The sequence below is a fragment of the Uloborus diversus genome, unplaced genomic scaffold (genome assembly GCF_026930045.1).
Source record: "Uloborus diversus isolate 005 unplaced genomic scaffold, Udiv.v.3.1 scaffold_13, whole genome shotgun sequence".
NCBI classification, from domain to species: Eukaryota; Metazoa; Arthropoda; class Arachnida; order Araneae; family Uloboridae; genus Uloborus; species Uloborus diversus.
In genome coordinates, this window is record NW_026557987.1 from 6,644,957 (window position 1) to 6,666,751 (window position 21,795).

At 32.8% G+C, this 21,795-nt stretch overlaps 1 protein-coding gene across 1 annotated transcript in view; it reads right to left on the minus strand.

The window, feature by feature from the left end:
* LOC129232649 (ero1-like protein) overlaps positions 1-21,795 on the minus strand; it is a 46,732-nt gene that overhangs the window by 13,005 nt on the left and 11,932 nt on the right. Inside the window, exons 4-10 of the mRNA XM_054866780.1 lie at positions 21,277-21,333; positions 16,232-16,305; positions 11,216-11,289; positions 10,284-10,404; positions 9,657-9,703; positions 9,451-9,543; positions 6,149-6,395 (exon numbers count right to left, since the gene is read on the minus strand). Coding sequence (XP_054722755.1) covers positions 6,149-6,395; positions 9,451-9,543; positions 9,657-9,703; positions 10,284-10,404; positions 11,216-11,289; positions 16,232-16,305; positions 21,277-21,333 — 713 coding nt within the window. The remainder of the gene's footprint in view (positions 1-6,148; positions 6,396-9,450; positions 9,544-9,656; positions 9,704-10,283; positions 10,405-11,215; positions 11,290-16,231; positions 16,306-21,276; positions 21,334-21,795) is intronic.

The window sequence follows — 21,795 nt, forward strand, 5'->3', positions numbered from 1 at the left end:
TTGAAAATTTAGTTAAAAAGCATTTAAACTGTGATAGTGGACTCAGTAAAATTTTCTGAAGACTGAAATTTTTGGAAATTATGAGGAAGCTCTGCCCCAAGCTTATTCGGATTTTCGATTACCCAGACAGCCATCGGTCCCAGTTAGTTGGGATAAATGAGAATTTGGAGTAATGGGATAAAGGGTAACGGCGCCAGTAAAAGAAAAGGATCCAGTAACAGACAGTCGCAAGTTTGGATTTAAATAATAAGAGTTTTTGACGGGTAAAACTCATGTTGCTGCGACACATGAATAGGGTGCAACCATCTGGTGCAGGGTGGCGACAGGAACTGTGAAAAAAAGTTCCCTGACTTTTCCCTGATTAAGTTCACCAAATTTCCCTGATTTACGTTACCAATGATAATGGTTTTCTTTCTTTGCTCTACTTGAAATCCATTGTATGTTTGTATTAAATGCAGTATTTTAAACGTTTTAAGTTGTGTAAAGTTGTTGAACTAGAGATATATTTTAAAAAGATGCTACTTTTTTAATAACATGGTTAAAAATAAAAAAAAAAATAAAAACAACAAGACAATTTTTTTTGGAAGGAAAGAAAAACGAACAAAACAGTATATTAAATTTTTATACATGGAAAGATTATAGAAAATTAAAAAAAAAAAAAAAAAACTTCACTTCCAGAAACCCACTTAGCATAAGAAATTTAAGAAACTATTAAAATTACTCGTAAAAACATATGTGTATTTATGATAGAACTAAAAAGTAATATAAATTATTTTGAACTAAGTTTTCAAACAGTATAATAATTGTTGCAAGAATAACAATAGTGAAAAAAATAGAAGTAATGTAGTTATTCTTATCTAACTAATTGACATATTTATGCAAAACAGATGAAACCATTTGATATCCATTCATAAGAAGCTTTTCTCTAATCTAAAATATAGGTTTTAATAAATGAATACAGCATTTTAACAATAAAAAAATAAAGATATTTACTTAAGTACACAAGTTAACTCCATTTCAAATGATTTCAGTATGTAACGAAAAAAAATCTTAGATTGCTTTTGTAACAAACAACTTTGAATGCAAGAAAAAAAAAGCAATTAGTTAATATCAAAATATATAAAAGAATACAACTTGGTTATAAAATTAAAAAATTACTTAAGTCTGAAGAAAAGAAAACCTTTATAATCTGCGGTGACAACAAATAGTATAACGGCAAAAAATAAAGTTCTTTTAATTGAAAGTTCTATTTTAGCAATTAAATTAAAAACCCAAAGAAGTAATAACTTTTAAGCTTTTATAGTATTAATTTAAAAACCAAAGATTTCTTCTTGAAATCGTGATTACAGTACGCTAATTACTTCGAGACAACGGAATAAAGGCAAAGGAGCTAAGGCATTAATGAAGCCTTCCTCTTTGCCTGTATGGTTGTTTATTTTACGTAGCATTGAAAGCGTAAAAGGAAATTTCAAGCTAGGTAAAATAAACAACCTAACACACACAGAAGCAATCTTAATAAGTTCATCCTGTGGTTAATAAGTAAGATTCAATACTTTGACGTTGAGGAAAAAAGATGCACAAATATGGGGCAGTGTATAATCACACCTCATTAATTTTACTTTTTTCGAACAGATAATTGGCGGAAAATGCGTAGGGAATTAGAGTATTTAATTTTGTAAAGCAAAAAAAAAAAACATTTTTTTTCCTTCATAAAATCAATTTTCCCTGATTTTTTGTTATTTTTTCAAAATTCCCTGATATTTTCCTGATTTTCCCCTGATTAATAAAGTTCCCTGACTTTTCCCTGATCTCCCTGATCTGTCGCCACCCTGTGGTGTTATCAGAGTGAATTTCAAGAGCCAATTGGTATTTACAAGGCAGTGGTGGAAGGTTATGAACAGCCATCATGAAATCAGTTGGTGTTTCATGTTCATTTGAAGATAATAAGTAGAGTTCGCCGATATATATCCAATATTTATTTTGAAAATATTATATTTTGATATTTATTTTTTCAATTATGGTATTTTCAATGTAAAAATTATATTAATCATTGTAATATTGTACATTTATCAATACAAATGAAGTTATGTATCATCATTAATGTACATCATTAATACATCATTAATGATGTACATCATTAATGAATACATCGTTATGTACATCATTAATATTGCAAAGTAATAATATTCCTTTTTTAATTCACATTAATTTTTATTATTTGTAATGTAACAATTTTAATTCATATTATAAGTACCTAATTAAATATTAAACGTTGGTCAGAAAAAAGAAAATGTCGTATGACTATGTACCAACTAATACATATTATTTATTTCTGATGGATCATATAACTGTGTAAAATAGCTAACAGAAAAAAAAATGTGTAAAACAGCAAATGTTAAATGAAATATTAGATATAAATATTGAAAGAAGCCTTAATTTTAAATCTACATATTTGTAATAATAATATCAGAAAAAAAAAGTGATTTTAGGATGCATTGCTATTTTGAAGGCTTTAGTTGGTGTTGATTGAAAATATCGGATAGATATCAAAATATCTCATATATATCAAAATATCGGATATTTTCGAAAATGTCGCGATATTTTTGAACCTTGTTAATAAGGCTTTAGTTCTAAAAATAAAGAACTTTTGCACATTTTGAAGAGAAGAAAGGAATTTTGCCCATGACTCATCCCTTCCCCATCTTATCTGTTACTGGGTTCCATCAGATTTTAAAGGCGTCTGTTACTGGGGGTCGGACGTTTTTTTTGGAATTGCGCATATAAAAATAAAACTAACTGATTCAGAGGATAAAGAAGGCAGCCAAACGTTAGATGAGACATAGTTGCATGACAGAAAAACAGTTTGTCTCAAGCAGTGGCACACTCAGGATTTTTTCTTGGGAGGGGCTAGAATTTTTTAAAGGATATCTGATACGCGAAGAGAGAGGCAAAATCAGTGTTTTTTCAACTCCTCCCAGTCTTATGTAGATTTTTTTTAAAATAATTTCGTGCTAGGAAAGTTTTATTACAGTTTTTATTTTAATCATATATCGACTTTATAGAATTTTAGGGGAGAATGAAATTGCTCTTTCCTATTCTCAGTACTCTATCTATCGAACTACAAAATCAGTTTAAATTTGAATCCTAAAAGATACACACCAACCTAATTAGGCTCAAATTAAGAAGAAACATTGAATAAATAAAGCTGCAGCAATTATTATTTTTTGAAAGAGGTTGACCCGTTTGTAGAGAGAAAAGTCTACCGAGAAAAGAATTTTACAGCAACCGTAATTTTAACAGGAGCAATTTCCAACCATTTTGTATAATTTCTAAAATTAAAGGCCAAAAAATACGATTTGGGGCCTTCTCTTTGGTTGATCAAGGGGGTCCAAGGCCATTTCTGAATTCCTTCTGATCTCTGGGAGGAGCTTAAGGTATCCGACTGCGTTAAAATCGACATTTTCGATGAAATATTCGTAATTGTTTTTATGATTTCATTTTGTAGTCTGATTCATTAGCTTTCCAAAACTGTCTTAGTTTTTACTCTACGTGAATTACAACTGGAGTTATAGCTGTATTATTACAGAGTCTTACACTGAACTCCAGAATGGAAGTTGCATTTAAACGCGTTTTCTGAAGAACGATATTTTTGAAGAAAGCTGTCTACTGTAACAATGATATCTCAAAAAGTTATTCGAATATTGATGTGAAATTTTCTGAGATCGTTCTTTGTAATATGCTTGATGTTTTCCTCTAAAAGCTAAGCTGAATTTCATTTTTAAGTAATATTTTCATGCGGATAAGTTTAAACAAATGCGTTTGTTTACGAAAAAAATACCAGTATAGGAACTTTGTTCGGCTATATTTCAGTACTTTAAAAAATAAAATAAAATAAAACTTTTAGAGCAAAACACACATTAATGTCATACAAATGTATTACTACAAGGGTTTGTGTGTGATTAGAACCAAATTTTGTCCATAGCTGTTAGCGTAAGACACGTTTTCTCGCTATTTTTCTTCAAATTTATCCATTTTTTTAAAAAATAATATTTTAAAAGCTTGTTTTTACATTTTTTTCATAGTTTCGAAACATATGTAGTTAAAAAATAACATTTAAAAAAGTGTCCAGGTTATTTTTCAAAAAAATGTCTTCGAACGCAGTCGGATACCTTAAGCCCCCTAGCCCCCTCCGTGGGTGCAGTGGCGGATCTAGCCGATCATTTTGGGAGGGGGCATCCAAAATTTTTGAACAAACTCTCAAGGAACATTATTAAAATGAATGATTCTAAAGGGAGAGTGAGGGTGTTTGGAATCCCCTTTTCCTTAATATTTTACCTTAGACGCTCGAAAAATCTAATTTTAAGCTATTTTTGCACGTACAGTGAAACCAGTGTAAGTTGACCACTTGCGGTGCAGTACTTTGGTGGTCAACTTAGACAGGTGGTCAACTTATAGAGGGTAGTATAACAAAAACTTTTTTTTTTGTCATTTCTCCCCTCATGCATTCATTTTTTAACTAATTGGAATACTTTAAACTCACTTTCATTGTTTAACATTACTTTAAAACAATAAGTAAAATGTTTGTAAATATTTCTAGAGATTATATACCAGAATGACGCATAAATTATCATACAAATTTAAAATGTCTGTAAATCAATCAAAGAAAAAAAAAAGTCTCATTGCTTATGAAAAACTACTTACTTGACATTAACAATTCCTAAAAATTCATAACAAGTCAAAAGTGACTTAAATTCTTCATTTGATTTTTTCTTGTACATTTGTAACAATGGTAATCTACTTTTCAACAAAATAACTCCTTAATGAAGTTTGGCGCATTTTCTAGGACTTAACATAAGCCCAATGTTTTTCGATAGAAACATGAATATTCATTATCATTATTATTATTATTATTATTTTAAATTTCTGGTTGCTTATTTGATGCATAACTGATTAAACTTTTAATTCAATCTAATGCTTTTGCCAAGTGGTCAACATACAAAGGGTTTTTTAAAATACTCCAAACCAAAGCTGGTGTAGATTAGTGGTCAAGATAGACAGGTGGTCAAGATAGAGAGGTGGTCAAGTTACCGAGGTTTTCCCTCATTATATAAGGTAGGACAAATTCCGTTCCTGACAAAAGCGGTCAACTTAGACAGGTGGTCAACTTTACAGGTTTTACTGTATTAGAGAAAGCGATGGAGGATTTGTGAGCTCTCCCTCCGAAAAATTTCGAAATTAAAGCCATAAATACGCAAATTTAGGCTCTCTTTGGTCTCGTGAGCAATAGGTGACTCTGAGGACAACATCATTTAGAGAACGTCCAAGTGTCTAAAGTTGGAATCTAGATATGATGTAAACGAAGAATAAAATTTTGGAAATAATATGTAACGGATTCGGTGCGGCTTCCAACTTTCTTGAAAGGATGACACAGTTCTTGATTTAAAAAAAATACAGGAAGTTTATTTACACTATGTACAGGAAAGAGCGTCAACAACTGCTAAATTATTCATCAGCAATTAAGCAATTATCACACAACACCGTAAACTCGACGTTTACACACGTATTTACTTCCAAATACGAAAACAACACAGCGAAATGCCTCGCTATAAACAGAGCTAATACACACTCTCAGTACAAATTCTCAATCGAAACTAACTTTTTATCCATCGCTAACGGTTTATATACACACCGAATAGAAATCTCTCAAAGATTCCAGAAAATGCTACAACGTTCTACAACTACACTTGATAAAATCAGTGAATGAAATAAGGAAAAAAGAATAGGGGGTTGTATACTTTAGCCGAATGAAAAGGGGATTGTATATTCATTACGGGAAACTATTTACAGGTTACGTTACTACAATAATTACTTTTTACAGGATTTGTAACAAATAGTTCTTTTTCTAGGAGAGAGATAATTTCTCTCCCAGTTAAGGCCTAAATTTCTTATAATGTAAAAAACATGCGTTAAATTTTGTTATTTTCTCATAATATTTTTGATCTTTTTCTTAAAAAAAAATCCTACAATCACAAGGCTTTGGGAGGGGCCATGGCCCCTATAGCCCCCCTCTAGATCCGCCCCTGGTGTTAAGCATATCTGTTACTGGTGCCGTTGCAATAACGCTTGCAATTAAAAAGCATATACTCACTTTGCCACTTCTACGAGTTTTTTAATGGCCTGTCTGACTTCCCGATCGGCTTCGTCGTTACCCGTGTAAAAAAGCTCGTTCTCGAAGTATGGGGCCGCTTTGGCGATGGCACGAAGTTCCAGCAAGTATACGAAATACAAATTCTTCAGCCAGTGTGGTCCCTCGCCATTGGTCAGCTCGGGAGCGAAGCGCCGATGAAACTCTTGGACATTGGGCCCCCAAGCACCTTTGCCGAAGCAATCTTTGGCTGCGAAGGAATTTTGAAATCTGTGTAATCGAAGTTATTGCATGAAACTGAGGTAAAGAAAAATCATAGCAATTCAAATCTTTTTACAATTACACTTCGATTATTTCACACCCAACTAGTATTCAGCTTTGGTCTCCTTAAGAAGATTTCTTTATTGGAAAGGGTTCAAAAGACTAATGGGGTAGTGAGGAGGGCTTAGATTATGATACCAGGGTCAAAAGTCTTAACACGTATACCCTGGAGCAAAGGAGAGTCAGAGGGGACATGATTCAGTTGTTTAAATTTATCAAAATGAAAGATGTTAAGGGGTTAAGTTTTTGCACAGAAAGCAGGACGAGGGGTCATTGTTTTAAACCTTTCAAATAACCTGGATATGAGGAAAAAAATTACTTGAGTGGGGTCGAGGGCACTTGGAAGGACTTATTGGAAAAGGCAGTAATGAGTAAGGGGGTCGATAGCTTTAACAGGGGCATTGGTCTTCATTGGGGACTAATAAACTGATTAAGGACCAGCCTAGCGGGTCACATTTGTATCTGTATTCATCCACATTTTTTAAAGATAATTGTCAGGAAACTAAGTCTCAGAACATTAACACAAAACTATCTATCTATGTGTAACGTACGATAGAGTTCAGGGGCGCAACCAGAGGGGGGAGGGGGGCACATGGCCCGTGCCCCCCCCCCCCCCCAGAACACTAATTTGAACAATTTTTAAAAATAATTTTTTTTTATGGAACGAAGACGAACGCTCTTTGAGAAAATAAAGTGGTTCCAAAGTGAGCAGGGACGACGAGAGGTCATTTAAAACTTCCCCCTCTCTCCTTTTCGACATTTATTTTTTCTGTAGTTAGGAACTCATCGTTCATAAGACTGCCTATTTCTTCTGCTACTGCGGAGCGATCGTTTTCAACACTGCGCCGTCTCAAGTTCTATTTAAGAAGCACAATGATGCAAGAACGCTTAAATGGATTAGCACAGCTTTGTATCAACAAAGATATAGTTGTACAACCAGATGAAGTTGTTGAAGAACTAACCAAGAAACAACAACGGTTAAACTTTGTGTTGTAGACAATAAGACAATTTTATAAGCGTACTGTGGATATTTAGGACTCATCAAGTGTCAGGGATTTTATTGACTATTTTGTTGTATTTTTAAGTGATTTCATGCCATTTTAAGGTGTTCCTTTTTTTCTCTTTCCTTGAATGATCTTAAAAATGTGAATAGTTTAGTGTTTTTGGTGATAAAAATTCGTGTGCATTTTGATTTATTTCATTAATATAGTAAACAAAGTAATAACAAGTATTGATTTCCATTTATTAATTTGAACATCTTACCACCATACTGTTGTTTCAAGTACTTTAAAGTTTATTCTTAACGTGATTTCAATTCTAGCATAAGAACAATTAATGTTTTTGCAACAGTTTTTGAATAAATTGTGAAACTTATGCAATTTTAAGGAATTTTACTAAATAATATTAATAATAATAAATATATATTGATGTAAAGAGAGAGAGCGAACGCTGATAGAGTATTGTGAAAAAAAAATTGTGCCCCCCCCCCTTAAAAACATTTTCTGGTTGCACCCCTGATAGAGTTGGGTATCATTTTTGTAATGCTAAATTTTATAGATTAACAAATTAATAATGCCTTAAATTTAGATCTTTTTGGTGCATATGAAATTTACAATTAACAGAGATTACTAATTAAAAATATATTTTCACAACAAAACTGCAGACACGTACGGCATGTAAGTTCTAAAAGATTAAAAGTTCGCAATGTGTGCTTACAGTACTAATGAAGAACTTTCAGTGCAAAATAATTCGTGGCTAATATTTGTAACAGTGCTATGCCAATTTTTAAAGAAAGAAAATATTAATTAGATTTATTTAAGTCACAGAATTAGTCATCTAATTAAGATATAATTGTTATAATAATAACCATAACGTGCCAAACAAATAATAATTAATGAGTGGCAACAAATATAGATGAAGTTTGGAATTAAGATAATGATTGGAGAGTTAGAGATATAAATTGTATGTTAAATAAAATGCATTACTTTTTTATAATTAAGTGCCTTTCCTAACATTAATTTATTGTACACACAGTACAAATATTCACCTGTTTTGAAAACATGAAAATCCATAGTATATTCTCACAACTTTGAGATTAAAAAAAAAGAATCCTTATACATCTGAGAACACTTAACTGGTGCTAAATTAACATTGCCTCTTACATTTTTACTCTTTTAATGGGGTTGTTTCGTATATTTTAAAAGTATGTTTGTCTAAAAAAGCATGCTTAAAAACATAGCATCTGACCATTTCTTGAATAATTTATTTAAGTTTGATATTTTTAGAAAATTACTAAAATCAGTGTGCTTTCATTGTTTACACTTCTGTCGTGTGACATCACAAATGATGAAATGCCATTCAATGTTGCCCATTCACAGAACAAAATATTTCATTCGCATCTTTACTCACGTGTATTGGCAACGATAGGGTTGATAGCAAGCGTAGAGCGCAATTTTAATTCGCTGCTTGATTATCATAACGTGGAAACATAGTAGAAAGATGCACCAAATCACATCATTTGTGACGTCATCAAGACCACGCCTTGTTTGAAAAATCGGACATTTAAAAAAAAGGAATTAAAAAATAACTGTTGGGTAAATGAAAGTATTTTCTGGGTCCATGTAAATTTTTTTGCCCATTCTATCCATTTCAATGACTTTTGACTGAAGGAAACCATCCCATTAAAAGTCAGCCCAGAATTAAACACTAACATTATTTTAATATGAACTAATTGAAAATCAAATGATTAGGAGGGTTGGTTAGCAAAAAAGATAAATCAATATTAAACAATAGCATTACACGCTGCTATTGTTTAATATTGATTTATTTCTTTAAAGAAAGAATTAAAGAATTAAAATTAATTCTCCTAATTTTAATTCTTGTATGATCTGAAACGTGTCAATAGTAACCGAAAATACAAGTAATTCCAACATACAAAAAATATTCATTTAAAAACCAGGAGTTCAAACGGGGTGTATGCATACCTTTTGTGTAGTATTGTGCGCACAAGTGAATGCTTATACTAGAGTGCAGACCTGAAATGGCTCGATAAAAAGCTCGTTTCTCCAGGCACATAGCTGAAAGATTTAAAAACACAAAAATGTAAAATACAGTTAGCAAATTGATTCAAATCGTATCTTAAAGCATTAAAAAAAACTCAAATGCACAAAATATAAAAACGTCAACATACCATTTAAATTCTTTGAAGTCGTGTAAGGTCCGTAGCCCTCTCCGAATCTAGAAGCATTACAAGTCAAAACTGAAAATCAGTTGCTGAATTGTGAACCCTTTTGCACAATTTATAATAAGTTTTAGTAACTATGGGGACTTTAAAATAAAGATTTATGCCATTGAAGCATTACAAACTTCATTATTCTCAAAATTTAAATTTCGACTTGTAAATTTGAATTATAAATGATTGCAGAATATTAAATATGCTTGCGCTTTTTTATAAATTTTAATATCTGTTTTGGACAATATTCAATTTTTTGCAACTACTCGGTATTGGCCGAGTATCTGATCAAAATTTGGCAGTATACAGTAGTACTTTGGTAGGCAGAGTACCGAGTAGTTACTGAGTACTCGGTACGTCTCTAATATAATCCGTTTTGAAAGTAAACTCCTCAGTTGTATGGGTTGAAAAGTTGAACGGTCCTCTGATAAACGGATCATTAAAAAGAATGACATTGCCTTCACCTCTATTTTAATATAATGACCGCGCTGTTCATTACAGAAAAACCCCAAAATGAATTTTGACTAAATATCTCCAATGTTCTAGGAATACAGTTAAACACAAAAAACAGGAAACCATACATACTTGAAGCAATTCTCTCTATAAATACTGTTCCAAATTCTATGGGCAGAGCTACCCTTGTACCCAGTGTACCGCTCTGGATTCAGCAGCAGGTCCACATACTGGACTTCGGCAGAAGTTTCGTCTAGAATAGAAAAAGTTGTTGTGGATAATCTAATATATCATTGTAATATGATAAATTATCTGTATGAAACATATATTTTTTTGAGGGCGAGGGGAGGGGGAGCTTAATCTGGTTTGTATGATTCTGATCTTAATCTTCACTGGTCTGGTCCAAACTACTGCTTCGAGAAGGAGGAGTATCGTATTTAGTTTTAAGAGGACATTATGATAGAGGCATCCTCAAACACTTGAATCTTAAGATGATTTTTGGAACATCTTTGCTTCTGTTCAAGTTATTTTTGACATTTCTGAATTTTTATAGCTTTTCTGGGGGGGGGGGGGGTAGGAGAAGAAATGTAGAGTTGAAAAAAGTACTGAAGATTCTTGAGAAAAGAAAAAATATGCCAGATAGACTATGGCCTATAAACTAAGAAAAAAATTCTATTGTTGACACCAGCTGTGAAAGTCTTAGATCTTATATTAGCATCAAACCTATCAAAATAGAATCTTATTAGAACTTGAAATTTGAAATTAAACAACTTTGAATTTAAGGAAAAGAACAATGTTCATTTGCAACATCTTAGATGCAATAAGACAATGTTCATTTGCAACATCTTAGATGCAATCTCTTCACATTACACCAAATGTGCTCTTCAAAAGAAATTAAAAAAAAAAAACATTTTAAGAATGAAACTTTTGGATCAATACTTTCACAACACAATGAATGACAATCAGCTGGCCGAAAGTCAAAGCAAACTGGCCCCAGACAATAAATTAGAAACTTCAAACATTGAACAGCTGATGACTATAAGAGGATCACAGATTGAACTCACCATCCATTTCACAAAACGTGTCAATAGCATCATCATGTCTTTGCCATCGCTCGAATCCTTCATAGTTTTCATCACTAAACAAAAGAAAGAACAACTTGATTACATGAATGACTGTAGAACTTCAAATACTTGTTATTTCTAGAAAACCTATTTCTGACCTCGTTTAAATTTAAACGAAGCATTTGCAATAAAATCAAAAGCATTGAACATTAATTCTTAATGAAAACGGTAACTGCATAAAAACAGGCAATGAGTTTGTTGCTGTTTGCAAATATTCAAATTAAAAAAAAAACAACAAGTTCATTTTTACTATTCTTTAAAACATGATGTTTTAGTGGAATGGAAAAGGTTTTCAGTGAGATAAAATTTTAATTCTAAGATATATGGGGCTGTAAGGGTGATCATGTAAATACTCAAAGTCTGAGGTACTATGAATGCCAACTTCTATCGACTTTTAGGTCGACTCCCAAGGTTATTCAAGCAAGCTCATTTACACTATCTTGGTCTACCCAAAAGAGTTACTCATACACTCAAACTTTTTTTTTGTTTGCAGTATATGACATTTCCATTCAATTTAGGACATTATTGATGAAGTTATCCGTAAAAAGAGTGCAAGGCATCTTCGAGCGACAAAAGTGATTTCGAACCCATTTACCACAAGAAAGTTTGCATATTTTTATACTCCAAAAGATGATGGTTAGACATTTTGAAAAGTTTTGCATGTGTAAAATGAGAACATATGATGCAGTGAGAAGCAAAGGGTGGTCAATTTTACAGGTTTTACTGTATTTTTAAATGAGGCAGTGAGAAGCAAAGGGATGCAAGTGGCAAAATTAAAAATTTGGAGATAACCAGTACACATGGTAGGTGAACCTCTCCTCTGTCTTGGGGCAAGAGAATGTTGCCAGATTGGGGGAAATTTCCCCATTTTGGGGAAATCTAGTGCTCTCTGGGGAAATTTTGGGGAAATGGGTTTTGAGGGGAATTCTTTGGGGAAAAAATTTTTTCTTGGGGAAAACCTGGGGAAAAAACTCAAGGAAAAAAGATTTTTTTTCGTATTTAGATTCGCATCAAGAAGTAGTAGTTACATTGTTTGTATCAAACAGCGTTGGTTTAGCTTTGCTCAACTTTATGGAATTCGCATTTCGTATTATGTGGAATATTATGCTACGGATTTCGCATTAATGTTCTGCGTGAATAACTAGTTGATGCGTGAAAAATAAGTGCGATAAGGAATGTTCTTGGATACATATATACAAAAATCATAGTTTAAATGTACATAATAAGTAAGTAGTACATAATAAGTAAGTAACAATAGTAAATGCAAGTAGAAAAAAAAAACATTTGGCTATTTCTCATCTCTCGGTCAGGCGCTTGTATTTATGACTAGTGGCACTTGCATGGCTTTGCCCGTAGTAGAAAATTAAAAGGTCTTTCGGTTACCCTGTATATTTACAAATAATGCAGGGTGAATTTCTCGCCAATTGGCTTGCCCACATTACGGTTCCACGTTATGATAGCTTGGTAATTTACTCGTCCATCTTATGATAATTTTGCTCTGGAAAATGTTCTTAAAATTAGAATAGAAAAAGAACAAAATCGAATTTTTGAAAAATCGCTTAAAGGTGCACACCCCCATGCTACTAATTTTGTGCCAAATTTCATGAAAATCGGCCAAACGGTCTAGGGGCTATGCGCGTCACAGAGATCCTGACAGACAGAGAGATATCCAGACAGACTTTCAGCTTTATTATTAGTACAGATAAATAAAGATATTGATAAAAAAGACAAAAAAAAGCGATAATGGGAAGAAAAAAAAAGTTGGGGAATTTTTTAAGAAAATTTGGCAATTTGGGGGAAAAAAAATTTTTCAAGACACAAAAATATTAGAGGAAGTCTATTCATTTTCTGAAAATATTAGTGGAAAAATAATTTTTGAATTTGGTAGAAAACATCGCTTTTTGGGGAAAAATTGGAAGGGAGTTGGGGAAATCTGGATTTGACCATCTGGCAACACTGGCAAGAGATGGTACTAGTAGCCCTGGTAGTTGCTGCTATACAGCATGACTTAGGAAAAAAAATTAAATGAAAGCCTACCTAGGATGTAATCTTTAAATGCGTTTTAATCAAAACTTGAAAATGTCTACTGACATCTCTTTGCTTCTCTCTGCCTCATACGAGAATAATTTTTTAAAAACTGTTTGCCGAGATTCTAAGCACCTTGCTTGAATGTTCCTCCTGGCGATTCAGGTCATGTAAAATAAGCAACATTACAGTGAAATAGGTAGCCATTTGCACAAGATTAGACCATTTGCTCCTTTGTCTTGACTCTTTGTTTTTCAAGTAATTAGCTAGTACTATAATCTAGATTTCAAGAAGAAATCATTATATTTCAGATTAATTTTGATTATGCCTTCAAAGTAATTACTTTTTCATGTTTTTAGTTTAGTTGCTCAAATGGTATGTTAAATTCAAACTTTATCTTTTTACATCATATTATACGTGGATTATACGAAGCTTTTTTTTTCAGGCCGATTTTAGGACCTGCGGATTACAGGCCACCCGCGGATAATACGCAAGAAAATACGGTAGCTATTGTATTTTGAATTCGTTTAAAGAAGCAATTTCTAGTTATTTCGCAAGGTTTGTAGTTATTTACTGCACGAGACCTTCTATGCAGACCCTATCCACCACATTAAAAAAATCTTTTAATTATGCAGCCAAAGCTACTTTTTATGGCTACTTGCTAAGTTTTAGGCCTTTTTTTTTTGTGTGTGGTTCCTATCCACTGTACAAAAACAAGTTTGAATGTGTTACAAATTCTACAGCTGGTCCCATACAATTCTTTGATAAAAGTTTTATATAGTAGAACCCCAGTCATGCAGGCTAATAGGTGTTACTCAAATTTCTGAAAGTAGAGATTATATGAAATAACCAATAAATTGTGCCAAGGAACATAAACAACTTACTACAAGCAGTAAAATTGCATTTTGAATTCAATTGAATGAAACGTGAAACTGCATAAGAGGAAATCCCCAAAATACAAAATATGCCTTTGATTTATCAAGTATGTACATCAAAATGGCTGTTAGTCTGGTTCATTGAAAATCACCCTGCATTCTACATATTGATTTGATTCCCCAGATGGCAAAAACAACTACTTAGTGATAATGAGTAGCACATGTAATAGTAATAATAACGAGCTTCAAGGAAAACAATAATAAAGTCGGATATCAAATTGATAGAATCTCACTCATAACAAAGGTCAGGGCTCTTACGCTATTTTGTCGAAAAAATTCCATGACTTTTTCATGACTTCATAAAAATTTTCATGACCTTGTCATACAAAGAGAACAGTACTGCTTGCCAGTTTTCTGCAGTGGGTATTAGCAAAACTATTATGTGAATGCCACTAAGTTATCAAAGCATTTACTTGTGACTGAAAAAACATCAGCACATAGTACAGAAACTAATAACTATTCTTATTTATCTTTTTAATTTAAGTAAGGTAAAAATATAGTGAATGCAATATATAGATGTTTAAATTACTAAATATTTAACAGAGCACAATAGTAATAAATGGGACAGAATATTAATGAATGGGACAAAGGTTGAATGAGTCATTACTGAGTTTTCAAAAATAAATTTACTTCATAAAAAAATTGCCCTTTGGTGTCAACAGCGTATCTAATAATCTATGTAACTTGACAGTATTTTCGTTCATTGAAGTAAAGCCTTCTTTTTCAGGAAATTCATTTTTTAAAGTATTAGAATTCCCTATTTCTTTGTTCTATCGCCTGACTAAATGTTTATTTTCTAAAGCCTTCAACAAATTAAGATAAACGCTGACAAGTTTAATAATGATTTTCATGAGTAGTTGAAACGAACTCGGATGGAATTGAATTATACTTTTTGAGTGGGAGTGGCAAAAAAACATAAAATATAAGAAACACTGAAAATAATAGTGACTTCCAAATAAGTAATGTCCCAGCAGTAAAACCACACAACAAAACAAGACAGACGGCTGTTACAGAAGCAGATGCAATAGGATTCCAAAACTTAGATTTGTTTTTGGGATGGTTCAGTTTTTCAGTGTAAATAGCCTTTACATGCAATAGTGTTAAATCACTGAAGATTTCTAATGTTCTTTTAGCTTCTGTTACTTTCTACTGCCCAAGACATTTTTCCATGACTTGAAATACATTTCCATGACTTTTAATGAAAATATTAATTTTCCATGACTTTTCCAGGTCTGGAATCTGTTTATTTTTTTCCCCATGACTTTCCAGGATTTCCATGACCCGTACAAACCTTGAAAGGCAGGGCATATTTTTAATGCGGGTTTTTTCGGCAATTGCCCACACAGTCAAATAAAATTACCCATCTACATCTTCCTAAATTTTTCCATCGGTTATGTATTTCTATATATTTTTTATTTTTCTGTAAAAAAATGGAAGCGTGACCCCTAACCGTTCCCACAAGCAAAAGTTTTTTAAATAAATAAAACTATTAAACAACGATGTCTTGCACTCCAAAACTTATAGATGGTTGTATTAAAATGAAAATGAATGGTTTTATTATAATGAATGAAATTAAAAAAATTCAAAAACTCAATGACTGTTTGAACTATTTTAAATGCTGAGTCACAGCGTTTATGTTCTTTCCACTCTTTTCCTATCGAACAAAACGACCATTAGCAATAATTTCCCTAATTCCAATTTTCACACCCCGACGCTTTTTTTACGATTATTCAACTGACATAAACTGCACATTTACGATCCCCTCCCCCCTTTGGAGGAATTTGCAGTTGTCCACACAGTCAAATTTCCTTAAAATATGCCCTGCTAAAAGGTGGTGTTGATTACTGAGTGAGATGATGAGAAGTTTCATGAAAAGTTCAATGTGTTGGCACTTTCTCATTTAGTTATTAAAAGTGTAATTCAAAAAATAAATAAATGAAGTAAAATTAACAAATAAATGTGACAAATGAAAAGTAACTTCAATCATAACAGTTACCTGATCGTTTCGTTCACAGCGCCGAGTCCATCAAAATTTTCATCACATGTATTTGCATTTTCTGGCCTTGAAAGCTAAAAAGAGAACTCTATGACTAATGAAACGAAAATTTAGTTTTACAAATAAAAATGTTCAAGCCAATCATGAGGGTGATCGATGATGCATGAAATAAGTTTTCTAGATGTCAAAATCAAAAGAAAAAAAACCCAAGTTTTAATTCTTAAAAATAAATCAAAGGTACTGGATTCAGTAAAAATATTGTGCTAAGCAGAGCAATATAAAAAGTTTTGTTGAATAAGGATATATAGCAAAAAAATTGGAAGAAAATCCAACATTTGACCCCGTAACTTGACTGCTTTATTTGAGACGAAATCAGTTAGTTTGGGCCATAAAAGTTAATCATCAATGACTGACAATTTAGACCAGTTGGCTGAATTAACTGCAGCACTAAATAGCAAAACAAAGAAAAACTGGAGATATAATTTGTAACGTTTGCAGCACATAGTTACAAAGATTCAATCTAACTTAAAAATACAATAATAGGCATCTAATTGGGCATTTACATTAAAAACCATGGAGTAAAAATGACATTGTGTTGAGATTTGTATCATCTTACAATAGAATTACTTTGGGCTTAAAATATTAGTAATCTCCAAAATAATAAATAAAAAAAAAAATAGTTTTGTATGTGTGTATAATCATTAACAGTAATTTAACCCTTTATTTACGGAATGTCTTAAACCTCTTTAAAACATCTGTCCTATTGTTAAAGCCAAATTTATTACAAGATTGGTGCCAATGCCAAACAATAACCGTTTAGCAGAATTTTCATTGGATATTAAAAACATGAAAAATGATTCTGAACTTTACTTTATGGAAACATTTATTTACTCATTCTTTGAAATTTAATAACCCAGGTAGTTTGTTAGAAAATTAAGGATCAAATGTTCAAGCAGTAATTTATCAGAAATAATGGTAAGCATAAACAAAGCAGTAAATATAAATGTTAAAAGCCAGGGCCGCACACACACAACTAGTAAATAATTTCGGGGAGGGTTTTAAAACTTTCATGCAGAGCTTTACGCTATTTGTGCTAATGTTTAAGTCGTCCGTTTATCTCTTATGAAAGCTTTTTATGCAATTAATACACATATGAAAGACATTTGAGTTTTGGAACAATATTTTTTGGAAATTTTTAAATATAAATGAACATTTAAACGTCAAACTTAACTTTTCGGGAGGGGGGGGGGGTTGAACCCTAAGAACCTCCCCCCTTGTATACGGCTCTGGTTTATGCCACCCTTAAGTCAGGGCTAATGCAGAATTGCATACAATGTGGTGCCTAACTTTTTTTACGCAAGAGCCCCCCACCACCCCCAAAGGGTATTTTAAAAATTATTATTGGAAAAGCCAGAAAGCATACAAAATTTCAAAATATTTTCACAGTAGCATAGGAAAACATAGAAAAGGAAAGACATTTGCAAACCTAGAACTGTATTGATCGTTACTCGATGCTTATTTTATTAGTTGCGTCTGATTTCCAGAAACTTACTCCTGATTATTGGCTGCAAATAGCGATATCGGTGATTTTTGATTTGAAACTTTGACTCTTGGATTTTGATTCGAAACAGTGAACAATACTCCCGTGTGCAGATAAATGGCCGTATCTGCCAGGGCATATTTTAATGGGTTTTTTTGGGGCAATTGCCCACACAGTCAAATAATAAAATTGCCCACCTATTTTAATAAATTTTTCCATCACTTATGTGTTTCTATATATTTTTTATTTTTCTGCAAAAAATGGAAGCGTGACCCCTAACCGTTCCCACAAGCAAAATTTTTTTTAATAAATAAAACTATTAAACAATGATGTCTCGCACTCCAAAACTCATAGATGGTTGCATTAAAATAAAAATGAATGGTTGCATTATAATGAATGAAATTAAAAAAATTCAAACTCAGTGACTGTTTGAACTGTTTTAAACACTGAGTCACAGCGTTTATGTTCTTTACACTCTTTTCCTATCGAACAAAATGACCATTAGCAATAATTTCCCTAATTCCGATTTTCACACCCCAACTCTTTTTTGACGAGTATTCAACTAACATAAACTGCACATTTACAATCTCCCCCTTCCGAGGAAGTTGGAGTTGCCCACACAGTCAAATTTCCTTAAAATATGCCCTGGTATCTGCAGAAATGAGTTTTTGAGATATTTGAAGAAATGTGTGATGGATTCAATACTAACAATAGAAAAATGTTAGAATCAGACTTTTTTTGGCACGGTTCTTTCAGCGGAAACCAAATAAGCGAGCTTGTACAATAAAGATGATGTACAACAGATGACAAAACTGTAAAAAAAAATGAAAAATTAGCAGTTGCTGCCCTTGACCTGCACACAGCAGAATACACCACTGCACGGGTCAGCTTCTCGGGTCACATGTGGCCCTGGGACCACATGTTGGATACCATCTCAATAGACCAACAGCTCTGTTATGTCATCTCAAGGACGGATACAAGGGAGGGGCGATCGTCCCTCCCTTGAGGGATCCTCCACAGATCATTTTTGAAAAATGAAGTTCAAAAAACTCAAATTTAGACGATGTTAGGAGACAGAGAGGTTTAGGTTTGGGACCATATCCCGGAACTGTTTTGGAACTAAGACACAGTTCCAAACCTTTGTGATCAGTTTTTGAAATCAGTACACATAGTAAAAAGTACGTAATAAAAATCTATCGCCCCTCCCTTGAGAAATTTCTGAATCCGCCCTTGTGTCATCCAGAGATATCATGTAGTTTTGTCCTCGTTATGGACTTGTCAGTCGTTATGGACTTGTTGTCGAGACTGAAGCAGATGTCATTTCATTGAAGTTAAGAGAGCAAACAAATTGGTAGCTAAAATTTATTTAGCACACCAGCAAGAGTCTGCAGCACTGATGCGGTTCAACTTGTTAATTGAAGGCAAAGCTGTACATTGCATGAAGTTCTGCCTTAGCCCTGGCTTAAGGGCAGTAACTTATTACTTAACCTTTGTCTTCAATTTGCGAGTTGGACCATTGTTTGCGGACTCTCACTTGCATGCTAAATTCATTTTAACTACCAGTTTATTGGCACTCTCAGCTTCACTGAATGACATAACCGTGCTGTTGGTATATTGCATGTTGTTCCCCAAAGCAGAATACTTTACAATGTTCTGTAACATAAAAGCATTTGATCAAAAATGTTCTGCAACAAGGGCAGATTTAGAAAATGTTCAAGGAGGGGGCGATTGTTTTTTACTGTTCACTCTTTGGAACTTCAATCTCTTAAAACTTTCAAAAGAGTGAACCCCATCACTTACCCTTATGTAAACAAAGGTGTCCTATAGTTGTGTTTCTTTTATAACATATCCAGGGTGAGCCTTTGAACCTATCCCTAATTATCATCTAAGATCGTCTAAAATTGAGATTTTAGAACTTCAATTTCAAAAAAAAATTCTATTGAAAGTTCTAGTCCCTATTCGCAGAATAATAAGAGATGGGCTACGATTGCTTTTTTAAAACTTCAATTCCGGAAGAATTACGGGGAATAGATCCCTTTCTTCTAACACTATCAAAGATTATGTAAAATTACGTTTTTGAAACTTTAATGCCGAAAATATACTTGAAGAAAGTACTAGTTTCTTGGCTCAAGGAGGGGGCGATCGCCCCTCCCTTATATCCGTCCATACTCTGCAAGTACTTCAAGCATTGTATGCAAAAAAAAACGTGACATTATCCCCAAATTAGGTGCCAAAAGTCAAAATTGTTTCAGATATTTTTTTTTTTTTAACTAGACTGTTGCTATTTATTTCAGCGGAAATGAGATATTTCAGGAAACATCACAGCATTCAACCGAATGACTAATTAAAAAGCACTGAATTTGGAAAATTAGTGAAAACTATAAAATCAAAAAACTTTAACAAGGTGTGAAACCTAAACCGATTGAGATTCTCCAAAAAATATTTTATATGCTTTCTAAAATGCATAGAAAGAGCAAAGATACAAAATTTCATAAAAACCCGAGCCTAGGTATCAAACCACAATTTTTTGGTTAATTTTACATGGCATGAAGAAGCAATTAAAATAATGGTACTAAATAAAGAAATTACTGAGATAATAAATAAAATGAGTTGAGCATATAATAAAACAGTTCAAAACTTTCTAAATAATTGAAAATTTTTCAGGATGCAAATTGATTTAAATCTCAAACGAGACACGCAATTTCCGGCGATGGACTTGTTTCAATGTTGGCATGTCGCCAAAACATACCTGTATGGCACAGAGAATGAAGATCCGTTGGGAAAGTCCTACAGAGGACTTATCGAAGTCAACATTGCGAGCTTTCTGCCAAATTATCGTAAATCGAGAATTTTAGATTTTCTTCCAATTTTAAGAAATCTGCAGAATTTCCGAAAAATTCTACCTTGAGTTGGAAGATATTTGTAGAAAATCTACAGTTTCTACAGATTTTCTGCACTGCAGTTTCTACAGATTTTTGGCACAGAAGTTTTTGCAGATTTTTGGCATAGAAGTTTTTGCAGATTTGGCACTGTGGTTTCTGCAGATTTTCTGCACTGCGGTTTCTGCAGATTTTCTGCACTGCGGTTTCTGCAGATTTTCTGCACTGCGGTTTCTGCAGATTTTCTGCACTGCGGTTTCTGCAGATTTTCTGCACTGCGGTTTCTGCAGATTTTCTGCACTGCGGTTTCTGCAGATTTCCTGCACTGCGGTTTTGGAAGATTTTCTGCACTGCGGTTTCTGCAGATTTTCTGCACTGCGGTTTCGGAAGATTTTCTGCACTGCGGTTTCGGAAGATTTTCTGCACTGCGGTTTTGGAAGATTTTCTGCACTACAGTTTCGGAAGATTTTCTGCAGAACATTTGTCAGTTTTCCTCTCACATTTGAACAGAATTGTTCTGCAGCTCAGGCATCTGTTCTGCGACGTTTGTTGCAAATTTAGTAGTATCTTGCTTTGGGGATGTTGTTAAATGTTTGTCTTGCATTTAAATACAAGGAATATCCTACCTTTTTAGCTTCAGCCAAGAACTGTTCATGTCCTTTTAAACCAGGAGGAATTTGTTCCTGTAAATAAAATATCAAGTAAGAGAAACGGATTTTAAGGGGTCACCTTTCAAACCTTTCAAACATTTTTTTAAAATTTAAGTAAACTTTATATTTCTTTGAAACCATAACATGCATGAACTTCTTACTCAATAATTTATTTTCAAAATTTAAAAATATTGCCTACTTTTTTAAAAAATTCAAACAATTAAAGAAAATTTCAATTTTTTGAAATCTCTAAGGCTTTTTTATTTTTGCACTAACTAAAAATTTTTTTTTGCTAAACGATCACTATAATCATCTCTAAACATCTGTGCATTCATTTGCTTATGAGTTTATTAGAAAATTTTCTGTGATTAATTATGTAAAAAATCAAAATTTTTTTTTTTTAAATTGGTTTTTAAAGGTTTAACATGCTCTAAACATTAGAGTAATTTATAAAATGCTTATCCAATGCACAGTTTCGTCAAATGTGTTATCCCA